Source organism: Cicer arietinum, chromosome 2 (genome assembly GCF_000331145.2).
Source record: "Cicer arietinum cultivar CDC Frontier isolate Library 1 chromosome 2, Cicar.CDCFrontier_v2.0, whole genome shotgun sequence".
NCBI classification, from domain to species: domain Eukaryota; kingdom Viridiplantae; phylum Streptophyta; class Magnoliopsida; order Fabales; family Fabaceae; genus Cicer; species Cicer arietinum.
The window spans coordinates 1,012,529-1,033,401 of NC_021161.2; the positions used below are offsets into that span (position 1 = coordinate 1,012,529).

General features: G+C 28.3%; 2 protein-coding genes across 4 annotated transcripts; both read left to right on the top strand.

Moving 5' to 3' along the window:
* The first annotated feature begins 625 nt into the window (after positions 1-625).
* Positions 626-5,225, top strand: LOC101508403 (uncharacterized). Of its 3 annotated transcripts, XM_073365008.1 has the most exons (8): positions 626-854; positions 945-1,031; positions 1,285-1,461; positions 2,560-2,730; positions 3,165-3,398; positions 3,510-3,598; positions 4,291-4,887; positions 4,970-5,225. In XM_073365008.1, exons 1-8 carry the CDS (start codon positions 767-769, stop codon positions 5,003-5,005), a joined length of 1,479 nt encoding a protein of 492 aa, XP_073221109.1. In that variant the 5' UTR covers positions 626-766; the 3' UTR covers positions 5,006-5,225. The 3 variants fall into 3 exon arrangements, with proteins under 3 accessions (XP_073221109.1, XP_073221108.1, XP_004489304.1); XM_004489247.4 differs by having other exon boundaries at positions 628-854; positions 4,291-5,225; XM_073365007.1 differs by lacking the exon at positions 945-1,031 and having other exon boundaries at positions 627-854; positions 4,291-5,225.
* A 10,304-nt stretch (positions 5,226-15,529) lies between these two features.
* Positions 15,530-16,403, top strand: LOC101508916 (uncharacterized). The gene has a single exon (XM_004489249.4). It carries the CDS (start codon positions 15,656-15,658, stop codon positions 16,109-16,111), a length of 456 nt encoding a protein of 151 aa, XP_004489306.1. The 5' UTR covers positions 15,530-15,655; the 3' UTR covers positions 16,112-16,403.
* Positions 16,404-20,873: the final 4,470 nt, after the last annotated feature.

Here is a 20,873-nt window from a genome sequence, read left to right on the forward strand (position 1 = left end):
GAGGTTTGATGGTAAGAAGAAAAAACATGAAAGATAACTTGGCTTGAAAAGATCAAAATGTCAAATAATATTGATCATTTTTAAATCACATGCAAAAGATGAAGAATCTATTTATTTCATTGAATGATACATTATAAAACTTTTTAAGCATACTTATATTATTTTATTCTATCTTATCATTATCTTAAAATTCAATTTTAAAATACTTATTTTAAAATTAATTTTAAGATAACACATTAATTATTGTATAAGATAATATTGATCCTTAAACAAGTGATAAAAAATCGATCAGTAAACACATAATTCAAATACAATTTCAAATGTATATATAAAATATATAAAAGATCATCTATCTGAAGATTTCGTTCTTAAATAGATATCATATATATATATATTTTATTTAAAAAAAAATACAAATTTATATCATTCATTGTCTATCACTATCAATTCTAAACTCTGTCTCCCCTGCCCTTCTTCCAAAACCTCTATCACATCGATTTTTAATTATCTCACCTTAGTCCTTACTTTTTTTATGAAAAGTAGAGTCTTAATATTTAATGTAAAGAAGAATAGCATATAAATATATATATAAAACTTTTTTTTACTCAATATATATATATATATAAGCTCCTTCTCTTACTTAAACTTGACCTTTCTCAAAACTCATAGCAAACTTATATTAGACACCATCCATGTAGTATAATGTTTGAGCATTTCATTTCACAATTTGTTGATCTCTAAATCTCTTAAATAAGGAAAAGAAACAATGACTAGAAATTGTTTCTTGTTTCTTTTTGCTTTTGTGATTCTACTTGCTTTGTTATCTCCAACTTCAGCCACACTACCGCCAGCAAGTGAGTGCAACAATCACTAAACTCTTATGAATATTTTGTGTGTGTGTGTTATTGTATAGTATGCATTAATTAAATTAATGTGATATGCAGAAATTGTTACTGGAGTTGTCTCAAATGTTGTTTCTTCTCTTCTTAAATGGATATGGTCATTAAAATCCAAACCAAAACCAAAACCAGGTAAAGATCACACTAGTTGAAAAATCAAAATTAATGACAAAAGTTCGTGACGAAAAATAAAATAAAATAAAATAAAATTTTATCACTAATTTCCTCATCATAAAATTTAGTGACGGATTTAGCGACGAATTTCACATATTTCCTCACTAATTTATTTTTATTTTTTTCCTAGTATTTTCTAATTGAGTTTCTCATTTTCTTGTTATTGTATTAATGTGCTAACATTGGACTTTCATGATGAATAATTTCTCAGTGCAACATAGTCGCTCCATGGTGAAATTTGAGAGTGGTTACAATGTGGAAACAATATTTGATGGAAATAAGGTTGGAATTGAGCCACATTCAATTCAAATATCTCCAGATGGTGAATTTTTGGTGCTGGATTCTGAGAATAGTAACATCTACAAGATCTCAAGCCCAATGTCAAGATGTAAATTCTCTAAGTTTGATAAAAATATCTTTTAAACTTAATTTATTTTTCATTCTTTCTAATATATACTTTTTTTTTAATCTCTATATATAATCTAGCTGATTTTAGACTCTAAAATATAAGAAAAGTTGTTTGTGATTATCAATATTTTGATTTTAGTCCCTATATTTTTTTTTGTTGTTGTTGATTTCTAAACTCTAAAATATAAAAAAAGTTGTTTATGATTCTGGTTATTTTAATTTTAGTTCCTATAATATTTAACTTATATAGGACTAATCCCTTCAATATATATGGATCATATTTATTTATTTTTACTAATGGACCATATTTATGTTAGGTCTTAGAAATGACACGAATTTTTTATATTATAGGAACTAATTAATTCTATATAGATCAAATATTGCAATGACAAACTATATAAAAAAGATCAAATTCATCTTTTTTATATTATAGGGGTTAAAATATAAAAAATAAAAATTTATAGAGATTAATATAAAAAAATTGTATGATACAAAATTTGCATTCTTTTTTGGGGGTTCTTAGTTGGCATATTCATTTTTAGTTAAGATTATATAGTTATTTAGTATTATGGTTCTACTAATTTGCTTCACTATGCAAATATACTAGATTCAAATTCAATTCAAGTGTGTCCTTTAAGAATGTTTGGTGTTTTAGTTATACCTTGTAGTTGTACAATGACTTTGCTTCATGCATGGGAAATCTTTTGATTCTGACCAAGTTTGTTGCAAAGAAGCAATGGCCTTTTGTTAAGCTCAAGGTTCCACTTTTCTAAGTTACCACATGCCTTTAATTAGTCACAATAAAAAAAAAACATAATATGCTATTTTGCAATCATTAAAAAATAATTAAAGTAAGGAATATCTAGAGACAACTAGAATTTGAACACCAATTTGACTCCTTTACCTTTCTTTTGGGTTCTTCTTTCTACTTAATATAATTAGTTCACATACATCTAATTATGTAACCTTTCAAGATTACTACACCATATTCTATAATTTCATTATTGTTGATATATGATTGTTAATTTGTAAAAAAAATTAATTAGTTTGAGATTTTATAATCTTTGAGTTATCACAGATAGCAAACCAAAACTTCTTGCTGGATCACATGAGGGGTATATTGGACACATAGATGGAAGGCCTAGAGATGCAAGACTGAATCATCCTAAAGGGCTTACTGTGGATGATAGTGGCAATATTTACATTGCAGATACATTGAATATGGCCATAAGAAAGATTAGTGATGAAGGTATTACATGAATTGCTTGAGAATCTCAATTTGTTTCATAATAAAAAATTAATTAATCAATATGACAAAATTCTAGAAGAGCCAAACGATTGTGTTTTCTTCATTCTACAATCTAAACTTCCTTAAGGACATTTTTGTCTTTTTGAATAGTTTATTTGTAGTCAATTTTTTAACTATAGTTTAGTAACGTATAAAATAAAGTCAAATTATTTTGTATAAATTATAAATTGTGTTTTTAAGTTATATTCAAGAACTTATATGTCATAAATTGTTTCTTTAAGTTTATCAAAACAATCTCACAAATATTTATACTAATAGATAAATTTACATAAAATCTAAATCAAAAATAAAAATATGAAAAAATATTTTTGTTAATTGATGCCCTTTTTGACAAAATTGTTTTAACTTTACTCTATGACATGGCTTTTGTATAGGTGTAACTACTATTGCAGGTGGAGGAAAAAGGGGCCAAGTAGGAGGCCATGTTGATGGTCCAAGTGAAGATGCTAAGTTTTCAAATGATTTTGATGTAATTTATGTTAGTACTACTTGCTCACTTTTAGTAGTTGATAGAGGAAACCATGCAATTAGAGAGATACAACTCAATCAACATGATTGCACAACTACTTATAATGATGAGTATGACAATGACAATAGTTACCCCTTAGGTATGATTTGATTCACATGTAATCTTCTAATCTAATATTTTCATTTTTTTTTTATTACTTAAGGGCATGATAATCTAAAATGTATTATGTATGCAATTATTAACATTTCAGGAATAGCTGCTCTTGTTTCTTCTGGATTCTTTGGTTATATGTTAGCATTGCTTGTGAGGAGAGTGAAGGATATGTTTTCTTCTCATGATGTAAGTTTTACTATTACATGCTTATTATCTTCTATAGCATCATGTCCTAGTCCTATCATTTTGGTACCTATGTTAGGTGTAAATTTCTTCCATTAAGTTATGTTTTTGTATATTATGATGAGTCTATTTGGTTTGAATAAAAAATGTTTTTATTTTCTTTTTTTTTTTTATTTCAATTCCTTTTTACATGTTTATCTGTAAAATCGCCACATGTTTTAACTCTTATTTTTTTTCTGATTTTTTTTTTCAAAGATTTGTACCTGAAATATTGAAATAAACTTTTTTTTTTTGTTTTTCAACATTTCTTATATAAATCTTTGAAAACTAGAAATAGGGAGAAGAAAAGGAACAATTTAGTAATTAAGGTAAAAATAAGAAATGAAAGTAGAAAATGTTTTATTATATCAAATACCATAAAATTCCATATGTCCTCTGTATTCTTGGTCCCAAAGCAGAACATATGTTAATTAAAGTACTAAACATATTATATAATATATAAATTAAAATTATTAATTAAGTAATTAGAAGCGGTCAAATTTGACCTCTATTTAGAACAATCATTGACTAAATATTACTTAGTACTTTCCAATCAAACTTCAAATTATCGTAATTCTTTTTCCTTTTTAAAAACAAACTAATTAAGACAAAATAATATATAAATTGAAATTTCATAATCTTGTTTCATTTTTCAGAATTCAAGAGCTCCTATAAGGACAAAAGGAACACCATTTGCACCTCCTCCTAAGTCAGTTAGGCCTCCTATAATCCCAAGTGAAGATGAATTTGAGAAACAAGATGAGGGTTTCTTTGTTTCACTTGGAAGGCTTTTAGTGAACTCTAGTTCATCCATGGGTGAAATCTTTTTGAGCTTGTTCTTAGGATCCAAAAAGAAACCACTCTCATATCATCAATACCAACAACAACAACAACTCCATTATGCAAATAGAAATTTGAATTCATGGCCTATGCAAGAAAGTTATGTCATTCCGGATGAAGATGAACCACCTCCTAATGTAGAAACTAAAACACCTACGCAAAGGAAAGCATATCCGTACACAAACAAAGAATTGGAAATGTTGGGAAAAATCAGAGACAACAGTCTATACGAATCAAATAGTTTTCCTCCACCTGTACAGATAAATAGACAAACAGAAAATACAATTCCACAACGTAATCATGCATACATGAACATGTTAGATAGTGCTTATGATGAACAACAACAACATCGACATCATCAACAACATCAACAACAACAACATTCTAAGATGCAACACCAACAACATCATCAGGTTCAAACTCGATACTCTTCGACAACTCCCTCAAGTTACTATGAGAAGAATTGTGAGACAAATGAGATTGTGTTTGGTGCAGTTCAAGAACATGATGGAAGACGCGAGGCTATGGTGATAAAGGCGGTGGATTATGGAGATCCTAAATATAGTCATCATAATATTCGTCCTAGATTAAATTATGTTGGTTACTCTCATAATTATTGAAAGATTAGTTATTAGTATGATGATCAAACACTTAGTACATGAAGTGATAGTAATGTATGTTTGTTTTATATTATCTAGCATAGAAGAAGCTGTACTAAAAGTTTTGAAGGAGAGTTTTACCAATCATATAATTCTATTTGATTTGAAGAATTAGTTTTTACATTTACATATAGAAATAATAGCTAATTTATATTAAAAATATATGTTCTCTACCTAGACATGACACCATTAGTCCTAAAAAATCAAAGTCCTAATGTAGGGGAGTACTAATGCTTATGTGCAATCTTCATTGAAAATGAATTTCAATTAAAGAAAAATTAGAAAAGCAAAATGTATACCTTAGAGATTCTTTTTGGACAAAAAAAAAAAACGAAATTATCAAAATTGTGTATTACTATTAGATTTCCCTCAAAGCCAGGGAAGCAAAATAAATATTAAATCTTATAAAAATAGATTGAAAACATTTTTTGCTAAAAAAATAAAAATGTATGATTATTTATATGTATTAAAATGAATAAAATTTATCATTTTTAGAAGAGATAAAACAAGATAACATAAAAATAAATCAAGACAATACTAAAATATAAATAGTATTTAACTTATATACACAATTAATATTGTTGGGTGGGCTCACTCCCCAAGTGGAATCCACCAATTTTATTAATATTATTATTACTATTATTATTACTATTATTATTAATATTGTTATTATTGGAAAAAAAAAATTTGAAAAAAAAGGGCGAGAATATATGGTTTTATTGGGCTAGGCCCATGTGAAGGAAACAAAAGGAATTTAGAAATCTCTAAGTATGAACGAGAACAGTGTCGAAAAAGCAAAGGGAAAAACAAACACGACAAAACAGAGAAGAGAAAATGATTTGGTTCCAGTGGTGATAACATGTGTGTAGCAAACTTGATAGGTTATTTCTACCACTGAGTTTGTTATTTTAATATATAGTATGAGTAGTTTTACCTTCTCTAAGAATTACTTTGGCAAATCCACTTCAGTGAATGTTGTTATAAGGTTGTTATTGTTGATTTATGTTCCATATTGTTATTAGGAAGACTCTGATGTACCCGTTAATTATTATAATAGATGATTTTACTCGACTAGGTTCAGTGGTTTGTATTCTCTCAACTTGAGGGAAGTTTTCCACATTAAAAATTGTGTGTTTGTCTCATATTTAATTTTCTGCCAATTATTATTGCTCTATGGAATTGGATTTTCTGTTTGTCCATTTATCTGCACAGATGGAGAAAAATATTCCGTATTATTGAGATATTTATCTCTAATTATCTCTGGTTTTTCCCAATAAATGGTATCTATAGCTCGATTGATTTGATTTATGCATTTAAATGAAGGAGGAAAATAAAGATCTAAATATGATTAAAGTCAACCATTTTAATTACACACTTTGGAAAACTCTCATGGAAGACATGTTATACAATAAAGATTTGTCTGATCCTATTGAGGGTAACACTGCTAAACCTGCAGATAAATCTGACGCTGACTGGAATAAGATGAATAGAAAGACAGCGGCGTTGATCAGGCAGTGGTTGGATCTGAGTGTATATCCACATGTTGAAATTGAAATAGATGCTAACAAGATGTGAGAAAAATGAAAAGAGTTGTATGAACGAAATAATGTGCAAAATAAAATATTTTTGATTCGGAAGCTGGTGAATATGAAATACAAAGATGAGGATTCAATGGCAGAGCATATGAGTATTTTTCAGAATACAGTGAATCAGTTGACAACTGCATAAATTAAACTAGATGATGAGTTGCAAGTGTTGTTATTGTTGAGTTCTTTGTTTGATAATTGGAAATTCCTTGTTGTGACATTGACCAATTCAGCTCCAAGAGGAAAGTTGAAAATGTCAACAGTTAAAGAGAGCATGTTGAATGAAGAAGCTCGGAGAAAGGAATGTGATTTGATTGGTTCTTCCTCAAATTTAGAAACACTAGTTATAGAGTCACATGAGAGAAGTTAATCTAGAAACTTCCATAGACGCGACAACTCTGAAAGTCGTAGCAAGTCGAGGACCAGAAAAGAAGTGATATGCTATCATTCTGGCAAAACGAGTCACATAAAAAGAAATTGCAGATTCCTTAAGAGAGATCAATCAACGGAAAGAGCTGAAGACAAAAAGAAGAAAAATGATAAAGATACAACATCAGTTGCATTTGTTAGTAATGTCTACATTGTTTGTGATGATAATTCCATAAACCTTGCATGTCATGATTCAACTTAGATTATTGATTCAGGTGCCTCATATCATGTTACTCCTAAGCGTGATTTCTTCTCATCTTACAGTGCTGATGATTTTGGTATGGTAAAAATGGGAGATGAAGGAGTGTGTAAAATTATCGGTATGAGAGATGTTTGGGTTGAAACTGGGATTAGTTGCAAGCTTCAATTGAAGAATGTTAGACATGTTCCTGATATTTGTCTCAATTTGATTTTGGTGAAAGCTTTGGATATTGATGGTTATCACACTTACTTTGGTGGTGGTGGTATATGTAAAATCCCTAAAGGATCCCAAGTGGTTGCAAAGGAACAAAGTTCCACTTCTCTCTATAGGATGTCTACAAAGTTATGCAAGGAAGAAGTGAATACAATTGAAGGTGCATCTTATGATTTATGGCATACGCGCCTCAGACACTTGAGTGATAAAGGACTTAATATACTTGCGAAAAAAAATTTTCTTCCTGTGCAAGGTACGTCTCTAAAAACTTGCACTCATTGTTTTGCTGGAAAACAACATAGAGTTTCTTTTCGTAATACTGGTCCCCATAGGAGGCAAAATATTCTCGATTTAGTTCATACTGATATTTGTATGATGGATAGTAAATCTCTTGGTGGTGCATCATATTTTTTTATTTTTATTGACAACCACTCTAGAAAATTGTGGACGTTTCCTTTGAAATCTAAAGACCTAGTATTTAGAGTCCTCAAACATTTTCATGCAAGTGTTGAAAGAGAAAAGAGAAGAAAATTGAAATGCGTTCGATCAGACAATGGTGGTGAATATAAAGGTCAGTTTGAAGAGTATTGTAGAGAACATGGTATCAAGTTTGAGAAAACAGTTCCAAAGACACCTCAACATAATGGTGTTGCAGAGAGAATGAATCGAACAGTTAATGATAGAATCAGATGTATGATTTCTCATGCAAAATTATCGAAATCCTTTTGGGGTGAAGCAATAAAAACTGCAGTGGATTTGATCAATCTTTCTCCTTTTATTCCACTTGATGGTGATGTTCCAAATAGAGTGTGGATAGGGAAATATGTCTCTTACCATCATTTGAGGGTTTTTGGCTGCAGATGTTTTGTTCACGTTCCAAGATATGAGAGGTCCAAGTTTGATAGTAAATCTAAACAGTGTGTATTTGTCAGCTATGGTGATGAAGAATTTGGTTATAAATTATAGGATCTGGTTGACAAGAAAATTATCAGAAGCCGAGATGTGATATTTCTTGAAGACCATGCCATTGAAGATTTTGATAAAGCTGAGAAACAAAAATCAAATTCTAGAAGTTACATTGATGTTGTGCCTAAGCCCCCCGCAGAAACTTTTGTTGATGGGGGAGATATTCAGATAGATGATGAGCAGGTTCTAGTTAAGCCATCAGTGGAGTTTGAGTTGAGAAGATCTACTAGAGAACATCAACCTTCTCAAAGATATCTTCTACATGAGTATGTGATGATCACTGATAATGGAGAGTGAGAGTACTATCAAGAATCTATTACAAATGTTGATAAAGAAAAGTGGTTGAAGGCCATGCAAGAAGAGATGAATTTCTTGCATGAGAATCACACATTTGATTTGGTAAAGTTGCATAATGGCAGAAAAGCACTCAGGAACAAACGGGTATACAAGCTAAAGGCAGAAGAGAATAGTTCTCAACCAAGATACAAAGCAAGATTGGTTGTGAAATGTTTTAATTAGAGAAAAGGTATTGACTTTGATGAAATTTTGTTCACCTGTGGTGAAGATGTCATCTATCCGAGTTGTGCTTGAACCTAGAAGTTGAACAACTTGATGTGAAAACTACATTCCTTCATGGTGATTTGGAGGAAGAGATCTATATGGAGCAACCAAAGGGTTTCGAAGTCAAAGCTAAATAGCAGCTTGTTTGTAAATTAAAGAAAAGCTTATATGGGCTCAAGCAAGCACCTCGACAATGATACAAGAAATTTGATTCTTTCATGGAGAAACATGGGTACGGTAAAACTACTTCTGACCATTGTATATTTGTCAAGAAATTATCTGATGGTGATTATATTGTTCTCTTGTTATATGTGGATGACATATTGATTGTTGGTCATGACACTAAAAAGATTAAATCTCTAAAGAAAGATTTGAACAAGTCTTTTGCAATGAAAGACTTGGGTCCTACAAAGCAAATTATGGGCATGAGAATTACTCGTGATAGGAAGAATAATACATTGTAGTTGTCTCAACATAATTACATTGAGAAGACGTTAGAGAGGTTTAAGATGAGCAATTGTAAACCTGTTAGTACTCCATTTGCTACTCATTTTAAATTGAATTATGATCAATGTCCTACAAGTGAGAAAGACAAAGAAGAAATGAAGAAGGTTACTTATGTGTCCTCAATTGGTAGTTTGATGTATGATATGGTATGCACAAGACCAGATATTGCTCATGTAGTTGAAGTTGTTAGTCGATTTGTCTCTAATCCTAGTAAAGATCATTGACAAGAAGTCAAGTGGATTCTCATATACCTCAGAGACACTTTCAAAGTGTGTTTATGCTATGGAGGTGCTGAATCTGTGTTGGATGGCTACACATATGCAAATATGGCAGGTGATCTTGATTTTAGAAAATCTACTTCTGGTTATATGATGACGTTTGCAGGGGGAGCTGTGTCTTGGCAATCAAGGTTACAAAAGTGTGTTGCTTTATCCACTACTGAAGCTGAGTACATTGCAGCAACTGAAGCTTCCAAAGAACTCTTGTGGATGAAGAAATTCCTACATGAGTTAGGCCTCAAGCAAGACAAGTTTATGTTATTATGTGACAGTCAGAGTGCGATCCATCTCAGCAAGAATCCAACTTTTTCATGCAAAATCGAAGCATATTGAAGTGTGGTATCATTGGATACGAGATGCACTAGAAATGAGGTCATTTTTAATTGAGAAGATTCATACTTATGAGAATGGTTCAGATATGATGACGAAGATTTTGCATGTGTAGAAGATGATATGTTGTAGAAAGAAATACGACATGGTTGAGTAGTACCTTCCTACTTGAGTCGTAAGAGGGAGATTTGTTGGGTGAGCTCACTCCCCAAGTGGAACCCACCAATTTTATTATTATTATTATTATTATTATTATTATTATTATTATTATTATTATTATTTATTATTATTATTGAAAAAAAAGGGAAAATATATGGTATTATTGGGCTACGCATATGTGAAAGAAATAAAAGGCAAAACAGAGAAGAGAAAAATATTTGGTTCTGGTGGTGGTAACAGATGTGTAGCAAACTTGCTCCGTTTGATCTACAATTTTGATTATTTCTACCACTAATTTTGTTATTTTAATACACAGTCCGAGTAATTTTATCTTCTTTAAGAGTTACCCACTTTAGTATAAGGTTGTGTTATTAGAAATACTCTAGCCATTAATGATTATAGTGAAAGATTTTACTAGACTATGTCCCTTGGTTTTTATTCTCTCAATTTGATGAAAATTTTTCACGTTAAAAATTGTGTGTTTGAGTCATATTTAATTTTCTGCCAATTATTATTGCTATGTGGAATTGAATTTTTTATTTGACCATTTATCTGCGCAGGTGGCAAAAGATATTCCGCTATAGCTATTTCTAATTATCTCTGATTTTTTCCAACAAATATACAAAAAATTTAAATGTAAATTGATCATAACCATTAAATTATTAAAAATATTTAACTTTTATAAATATTATTTCTAAAATAATAACTATTAAATTATGATGTGTTTGCGGTCTAAAATTTTGTATACTATAAATAGATAACAATTAAATTCAAATATAAATATAAATAACACTCTTATTTTTTTGAAACAAATAATAAATAGTGCACTACCAATTTTATTATTATTATTATTATTATTATTATTATTATTATTATTATTATTATTATTATTATTATTATTATTATTATTATTATTATTATTATTATTATTATTATTTATTATTATTATTGAAAAAAAAGGGAAAATATATGGTATTATTGGGCTACGCATATGTGAAAGAAATAAAAGGCAAAACAGAGAAGAGAAAAATATTTGGTTCTGGTGGTGGTAACAGATGTGTAGCAAACTTGCTCCGTTTGATCTACAATTTTGATTATTTCTACCACTAATTTTGTTATTTTAATACACAGTCCGAGTAATTTTATCTTCTTTAAGAGTTACCCACTTTAGTATAAGGTTGTGTTATTAGAAATACTCTAGCCATTAATGATTATAGTGAAAGATTTTACTAGACTATGTCCCTTGGTTTTTATTCTCTCAATTTGATGAAAATTTTTCACGTTAAAAATTGTGTGTTTGAGTCATATTTAATTTTCTGCCAATTATTATTGCTATGTGGAATTGAATTTTTTATTTGACCATTTATCTGCGCAGGTGGCAAAAGATATTCCGCTATAGCTATTTCTAATTATCTCTGATTTTTTCCAACAAATATACAAAAAATTTAAATGTAAATTGATCATAACCATTAAATTATTAAAAATATTTAACTTTTATAAATATTATTTCTAAAATAATAACTATTAAATTATGATGTGTTTGCGGTCTAAAATTTTGTATACTATAAATAGATAACAATTAAATTCAAATATAAATATAAATAACACTCTTATTTTTTTGAAACAAATAATAAATAGTGCACTCTAACTAATAAAGCATTGTTGTTTGTTCAACGGGATAAAAACCATATGAGCTGCACAGTGTCATTTAAATAAGGGGAAAATAACAAAAACTTGACCTACTCCCAAGCATATTTGATCTAGAACCTTAACAAAGAAACCGTGGGCTAGACCAATTGAACTGTATGGAAAAAATCAAAATGTTGTTTCAACTAATTATAAACAAATAGTAAATACTAAACATTTTCCTAGTAAACAAATACTAAATATTTTATTTGTTTTGAGGCCTTAAAAACTGTAGAAATATTAATTTTTGTTTGGAGGGCTCGTGTTTACACCACAAAATTATAATATTCCCTCGTATTTGTTTTTGCGATATTTTTTTTTGATAGAAATGATTTGGGTTATTAAATTAGATCTTTGGAAAATAAAATTTTATAAATATAATTTTGTATTTGTATGGAGTAAAAAATAAGTCCAAAAACTTTAAATATAAATAATAGGGTAAAATTGGTTTTATCAAGAATTGTGGGGTAGAAGTTAAAGTACGGGTATATGAAATTCAATTTTTGCAAATGTTCATCTTATCTATCTTTTCTCTGCAAATATAGTTTCATCTTAAAATAATCATTCAATTCAATTTATGTTAATCAAACAAAAATATTTACGAGGATCAAAATAAAAAAATGTGATAATTCAAAGAATCAAATACATATTTAAATTTTTAATCTATCACGAATTTTATTATGGTTCACTTTGATAGATAGTCAGTGGTACGTAGATCAATGCTTAAAAGTCCTTAGGTCCTAGCTCATGCATATTTAAAAGTTTTTAAGTATTAGTTTAACTAACAAATATCGATATTGTTAGGTTGTATGTTATGTCTCATATTCAAATCTAAAATCTCATTACGTGAATTAATTATAACGTATTTACAATATTTTCTAAAATAAAATAAAAATATTAGAAAAATTATTTGAAACTTCAACAACAACAAACATTGTCTTTCAACGGTAGAAGTTCATACCTCTCCGTCTTTACAATTGAGTTGGTGACTAGATCAATTGATTCCGCAAAAACAATACAAATAAATAAATTTTGATTTAAAATTGAACTTTTATTTATATTCCTTATTTTTGTTTGTTTTTTGAACTGATCACTAATCATGGTTATTGTATTAGTTGTAGAGACACTGACAATCGTAAGTTTATACTTCTAAAGAGTGACATCAATTATCATTAGAATTTTATATAACTTTAAAATACTGATGAACCATGAATCATCTCTTTAAAGTAATGAACTCATTTAATTTATTTTAAAATATATTCTAGTAAGATGTAATTTTAAAAAAAATATCAAAATACTATTGTTCATATTGATATTTAATTAATTTATAAATGAGTGGTATTGTTACTTAATCAATGATAAATTTCCATTTTAAAAAATTTCAAAATTTATTCCTTGTTTATAAATCAAAATATACATTCTTCTGAAACCAGGCAACCTCGTATTAAGATGAAGTGATATTTTAATAACTTACCTAAAACTATTCCTGTATAAAACTAACACATCATACATGTATAATAATTTAGTACACTTTTGGATTTGGAGTGCTAATTCACATTATTGGTTGTTTTTTTTGCAATCACAGCTGTCTATCCCAACTAAAGGAGTAAACACACCAAGCACTATATGCTAAATCTAATGATTAATCAGTTGTTTTTATTTTATTATAGTTGATGATTAGTCAATGATGAGTAGATTAAATTAGAACCTGCAATATAATACCACCATGTTGTTGGAGGATCACACTAAACTACACATGAACATAGGGTTGGTCCAATAAATTTTAAGGTCTAAAGCAAAATTAAAAAAAATAAGATATTTTAAAAATTAAAAATAATAAAATTAGAGACCTATTAAATCTAATTATTTTATAATTGTTATAATATGAAAAAAAATCTTATAATTAATATATTTTATATTATATTATATTAGAGTATCTTGAGTTATTTTTTATGATCAATTTATATAGAGATATCTTAGAATATCTCTCATTATTATTATGATTTATTCTTGATATATGATTTATGATTAATATTGAGTATTTTATAACCAAGTTAAAATAAAACTATTATCAATAATATTCAAACTCTTATTATTTTTTCTTCTCATTTTCTTTAAAATCACACAACTTCAACAACAATATTAAATAATTATTTTACAGTATAATAGTAAACAACTAACAAATAAATATTAAATACATTAACATAATTGAATAATTTTTTAAAATTAATTAGTACCAAAATTAGAGAATTAAATTTATACTATAAATACTAAAATATTTAATAATAATATTATTAATTAAATCAAATGTATAAATTTAAGGTATAAAAGTAATTGCAGGACAGATGGTGACCTCACTTATCTCCCCTTAGATTATCCTTTCAAGAATCTTATTTAATCACAATACTATCCTGTTCATCTATGATGAAAGACTTTTTTAATTTTCAGGATAATGTTAATTATTTTATTTTATTTTTTTGCAATTTTCATAAAGAACCTGGTTCCAAAATTATAATAATTTAAAAGTTAAAATGTATATAGACCAAAATTTTGTCCTATAAATAAGTTCCGAGGGAGTAAATAAAAATTAAAATGTATTGATTTAAATTTAGAATAAATATATATTTTTTATATTTTTCAAATTCGGAGGTAGCATTTATAAAATGTAAAAAACACAATTTTTTTTTAAGTATAGTAGTACTTCTTTAGAAATAAAATATAAATAAAATAATCTTAAATATTTTTTTTAAATAAAATATAAATGAAAATCAACGAATTCTCTCCTATTTTAATGATAATATTTACAAATTATCATTCTTTTAAGTTAATATTTTTATTTTATTTTAATGATCAAAATTATTAATCTGGATTACATAAATTAAATATAGTCAACTATTTTATTTAATATCAGCAATTTAGTCTATTTTTACATACAATTCATTTCCAAAAAGTACTTTTTATTCCTAACTCCGGTTCTTTATACAATAAACTTTTTGTTCCAAATATAAGAAAATATAATAAATTTTAACGTGTATTTATTATTTAAATATTTTTTGTACCATTTTATTTTCATTAGAAATACAATTAATATTTATATTAATGAGTGTAAAAAATTTAATGTCAAAGTTATTTTAAGAAAAATATTCAAAAGTAGCATAAAAAATAAATCTGATTCGTCTATATGATTTTTCTTTTTTCTTTTTATACATAAAACATAAGGAGTATTTAACAATATTTGTTAAAAAACTAAATATTTAAGCTCAATATAATTAATAAGTTTCAGTTAAAAATATAAGTAAATTATGAAATTGTTATTGTTTATAATTAAAACAATTATGAATCAGGTTTAAGTTATGTCTGAATGGTGAGTAATATTTATTTAGGTAAATAGTTACTTTGGTGTAGGTGCATATACGTAAATATAGGCACCGTTACTGAACGATATCTTAGTAGTTCTGTTACACTATAAAACAGTGATAACCGCCATCACTATATATTCTCTCACAAACCCCGTAACGCCAAAAACAGAGCGAGAGAGTGTGAGAAGAGAAGAGAAGAAAATTATTTAACTAAATCCCTTCTCTTCTCCCCTTTCTCCGGCCAAAATGTCGACGTTACCTAAAACCTCCGACGTAGACAACGAGGACATGCAGGAGATCGCTTTCGCAAACAACGCACGCTTCTGCTCTTGGATTCCATGTTTCTCATCCGAAACATCGCCGTCGTGGTGGGAGCCGGTGCAGTCTCCGGTGAAGTCGCCGGAGAATAAAGCGAAGTGGTGGTTCCGTGGATGGATGAAGGTTCGTGAATGGTCGGAGGTTATTGCCGGTCCGAAATGGAAAACGTTTATTCGTCGATTCAATAAAAACCGCAACGTTTATGTTAAACAAGGTTCGTTAAATTACGATCCGTTAAGTTACGCTCTGAATTTCGATGACGGAAATGTTGGAGATGACGGTATAAGTTACGGTTACGGCGGTTTTTCTGCGCGGTTTGCTTCTGTTCCGGCGTCGGCCAAATCTTCTATGGATATCGGGAAAGACGCGCCGTCGGTTGCGTGAGTGTCACGTGCCGCGAGTTTAAGAAGCGAAAAATGGAGCGGCTATCGTAACTGAGTTTTAGAGATCGGTCGTACGCCGATTAGACTAACGTGCGCTGGGAGCGAAATGGCGATAATTTGTTGAACGCGGGTGTTTGGGAATTGTGAATTGAAGCGTTTTTTGTGCGTGGAATTGAAACCTTTGTTTCCACCGCATTATTATTAGTTATTGGAATTAGATTTTTGTGTTTTTGTTTTTTATTCATTTGATGTTGTACATTGAGAAAAATAATAGTATGTATTATCCTTTTTAGCGGTCCTTGTTTACTCAAATAAATAACCAATAATTAAGCAGAGAAAATTTTGATAGTACAATATTTCATATTACTTTAAAATTTAAAAATAAAAAGAAACAAATTTTCTAAAAAAAAATTACACTTGCAAATAAATAAAGGGAGTAAAAATTATAATTTTTATGGATGTTTGTGAAACGTCTCTGAAATTTGAGTAAACCATGGTTTTGAAATTGTATGGTTTTCAAAAACCTTAAATTTATAAAATATTAATTTTCTCACTTTGAATTGTCTAGTACTTCAACTTTTTAATCTTTGGTATACTTATTTCCAACTATATCTTTATTTAATACTAATATAATATTTTCTTGTGTGCATATATTTCTTCTGTTAGTTATACATAACCAAAGAAGTAATAGTTTTCACAAAATTTTATCATGTAGTTGGGAATTAGGTTGATAGATTGAAGGAAGGGACAATGAAAGGTTGTTTTTTGGGTTGGAAATCGAAGATAATGCAATTGTCATTTTCATGAAATCAGTTTGGTTTATTTATTTATTTATTTTCCATAAAAAAATATAATACAAAGTGAAACAATTAAATGGAGTTGATGTCATTGTCATGATATTCTGTCTCTTTTTGAGTAAGTAAGTGATGATACATTTAATTGGAGTTTATGGGTCTTAGTATTGTTTTTAATTGTTAAGGGACTTAACTTAAATGTCGATATCAAACAAATATTCAATACGTCTTGTTTAAGAAAAAATGATTTGCTATCAAGTAAACTAGCTATACAATGAGATATTATTTTTGGAAAAATATCAACCTTTTTAATAACATATATTATTTCTTTCACATTATTTTAAATGTTTCGAGTTTAAAATACAAGCTGCGTCGAAGGCTCCGCAAAAGCCCATTTGAAAATGTTTGAAATGGACAATGGCTGGCCCAAATACACACTATCAATCCAAACATATTGAAATACCCCAATATTATCTATCTTGGCCTAATGATTAATGCTTTGTAAATCATTTTTGTTGTTTTAAAAAAATTAACAACATATAGTAATTATCTATAAAAAAAAATATTAACAACATACTTTCTAACACATAAATTAAAAATAATGGTTGACACTATTTCATTTTTTTGACATAGTAAAAAATTAGTATTTATCAAACTACTCATTATTTTTATTTAATTTTGTATTTATCAAAGTTATTTTTAAAAATAATAGAATTAAATTAATAGGATAAAATTGATTAAATTTTATTTATATTTTAGATCTAAAGTATTATTTAAAGTATGCTTAGATTCACATTTAAAGCATACTTAAATTAATTTTGGTTTGTTAATAAATTCTTGACTAAAATTGATTTTATACCTACAATTTATAATTTTACTTTTAAACATGATTTCTACACTTATATTTACTATTCAACTCAATATAAAATATTGAAACAGTATATAATTTTAATTAAAACTCACAATTAAATTTAAACTAAAATCAAGATAAAGATCACACTTAATAGCAATGAATATGAACACTTGCGGTGGTAGAGCGTGAACTTAAAGGTGGTTGACAATTTCCAACAGTGACAGTAGCATGCACAGTTGTACTCTGACCTCAGAGCTTTGGACCCAATTAACAACAAATCCTAGCCCACACCACCCACCACCATATTTTATTCATATTCTACTATAATTTCTATAGTCACTAATCACTATCTATCTACTTATATTTATACAATCAATTATTATATCCCACGGTTTAAATTTTTAGTTCAGTGATTTTTATTTTGAAAAAAATAAATATTTCAGATTATGACTATCTGATTGATCGAGATTGGTGGATCACACAGTTATTGACTACGTAAATGAATACATATTGTTCAAATTCAAATTATAAACATAGTTGTTGGTAATAGTGTGCATGTCTATAATTTTGATTAGATGTAGAGTGACAAGATATATATCTTCTGACTAACTAAAATTGAATGGTCTAAACTTTGAGATAGTTTTAATTTTTTAAAATAAAATTTTTGATATTAAAATTAAGATTGTTTAATTTTGATTAGATTATCAAGATAAGATAACTAAATGCATGTAACATAACCAGGGTCTAATATTTCATTCCTTCTTTCTTTATTTTTATTATTTTTCTAGGGTTATATAGTGTTGATGACTTGATGTTGAATTTAATTAATTAATTAATATACATTGAGATTGAAGACATTATCATTTCATATGAGAGTACTTGACTCTTTGATTCTCTTAAAAAAATTTGTCTCTACTCTTATGGAAGTTGGTACTAACATGCTATCAATAGATTCCATTACTGACCCACCTATTCACGTGTTAAAAATTAAAATTAAGCTAAAAGAACAAAGATGCCACCACAATATGCAACCAAAACATAAAAGGGCATTTCAAATTATAATTATCATTTCTACAAATTCCCTCTCCTCTGAATTGATTAAATTTGTTTTTTTTTTCAAGTATCTTTTTAGGTTTTATAGCATACTATTCTTTAATCATAGTGGAACTAAAGGTGAGTGAGATCTTTTTTAACCATATACAATTTAACATTTTTTTTAAGTGCTAGCATGTGATTTAACTTGTGCCCTTTTACTTCCATGCGCATCGTTTTTACTATATTAAATTTAATAGCTCGATAGTTGTAAAAAAACATTGTAAAAATATTGATATGCAGTGTTCGAATCTAAATACAGAATTATTTATTTCTTCATATTTAAAGTGTGTATAAATTTAATCATTAAATTATCTGACAAAAATAATATTAGTAGCAAATGCTTTTTTTGCTAGTCAATGTACACTTAGAGCTTTAGTTGTCTTTGATATTTACTATTTTGTTCTTGTTATCATGTACCCTTGAATTGTCAATGTCTTTAATTTTCTAATTTTATTCTTGTTTCGATGTTTTTCTACCAATCAATCTTCTCATATGTAATTTTCACATGTCCCCTCATCATTCAAATCAAATGAGAAACATATGAGAAGTTTAATTGAAGTGACTTTGAATAGTAATTGATCACATTTTACTTTCATGTAAAAACTTCACATGCAAAACTTAGGCTATGGGATAACATCATCAAAACAAGTTACAATGTAATTCACTACATAGAAACATGCATTTTTGTCACATCACACAAATTCTCCTTACATCTTTATTCCTTAAATTTATTTTAAATATATCCCAAAAGATTCAATTTTGGTGTTAAGATCCACAATTCCACATACTTATTAGATTGATAAGATGTGACTAAGACACCACTACATAAACACCAAAATAAAAACCACCTTGTGAGTTATTGAATGGTTGATGGTCCATTAAATCATTTGTCTAGAAAACCCAAAATAGCTTAATTTGTTTGCAAATTAAGTATTCTTAAAAGTGCAATAATCTTGAATTATTTTCTTCTTTCACAAACACCCCTTCCCCATACGAAAATGAATCTCTATAGTCAATTTTATGGTGCACTTAACTATAGATTATTAGATCCAAAGAAATTCTACTTCTTTTAATCTGATAGTCTAAAATCAAATGCACTATAAAATTGACCATAGAGAAACTAATTTAACCCGCATCAATTTTGGGATTAATTAAATATAATTATGATTGACATTAAGAAAATATGTCTTTTAATTTCAACATGGACAGATAGGAAACCTAAAGTGGCCCCAAAAAACAGCATTCACAACAAATTTTTGACTAAAAATTCATCAAAAAAGATAACTAGATTCTTCTATCACACCAGCTTTTGTGGATCCCACCCACCACTGTCCAACTGTCCAAAAACTAAAAGATATTTAGCATAAAAAACTTTGCATTCACATTCTCCTAAAAAGTATTGTGGAATAATAAAGGAAAAGAGATCAAACAAAACCAAAAGCCTTATAAAGCAAATTCAATTGTCACTCACCATGATCAAGAAGTAGACAACTAGACATATTGATGGCAAGATAACATTGACCACATAGAAAGAGACAAGTCTAACTTTGAAACAGTCTAGGCTCCAAACCCAAATTCAATCAACTGCCTTGGATTTCTCCATTGTAATCATTATGAGTGTAAGTTTGGATGAACTGCGAGTTCGACTAAATCACATTAAGTGATACCACAATTTTGTTGAAGTTCCAAAGTGTTACTTTAACCAAAAATTACGATGGTTCACCATGATCCTGTCAAACTTACTCAAACTTACCGCTAATCCAAACCTACATTGCTTAACAAGTGCAATGAGTTGGACTAGGAAGGAAGTTAATAAACCAAGCAAGGAAGTGTATTGTGTCAATTTTGCACTATGCATAACCATATAAATTATGTAGCACATACATTTCATCTTGAAGGTGTGTCTGGTGTTCTACACATGTTAGTGTGTGATACAAATTCCACACCAATAAATGTTGTTACATTCAATTACTTCAAATTTCACAAATTATCATTAGTGTGAATGTGTCATTGTCGTGTCT

Bases quoted from the DNA above. Each gene is read 5' to 3' on its own strand.
- LOC101508403 (XM_004489247.4), top strand. From the start codon at position 767: ATGACTAGAAATTGTTTCTTGTTTCTTTTTGCTTTTGTGATTCTACTT. The intron at 1,032-1,284 runs GTAAAGATCACA...ATAATTTCTCAG, and splicing joins CAAACCAAAACCAAAACCAG to TGCAACATAGTCGCTCCATG. The intron at 1,462-2,559 runs GTAAATTCTCTA...GAGTTATCACAG, and splicing joins CTCAAGCCCAATGTCAAGAT to ATAGCAAACCAAAACTTCTT.
- LOC101508916 (XM_004489249.4), top strand. From the start codon at position 15,656: ATGTCGACGTTACCTAAAACCTCCGACGTAGACAACGAGGACATGCAG.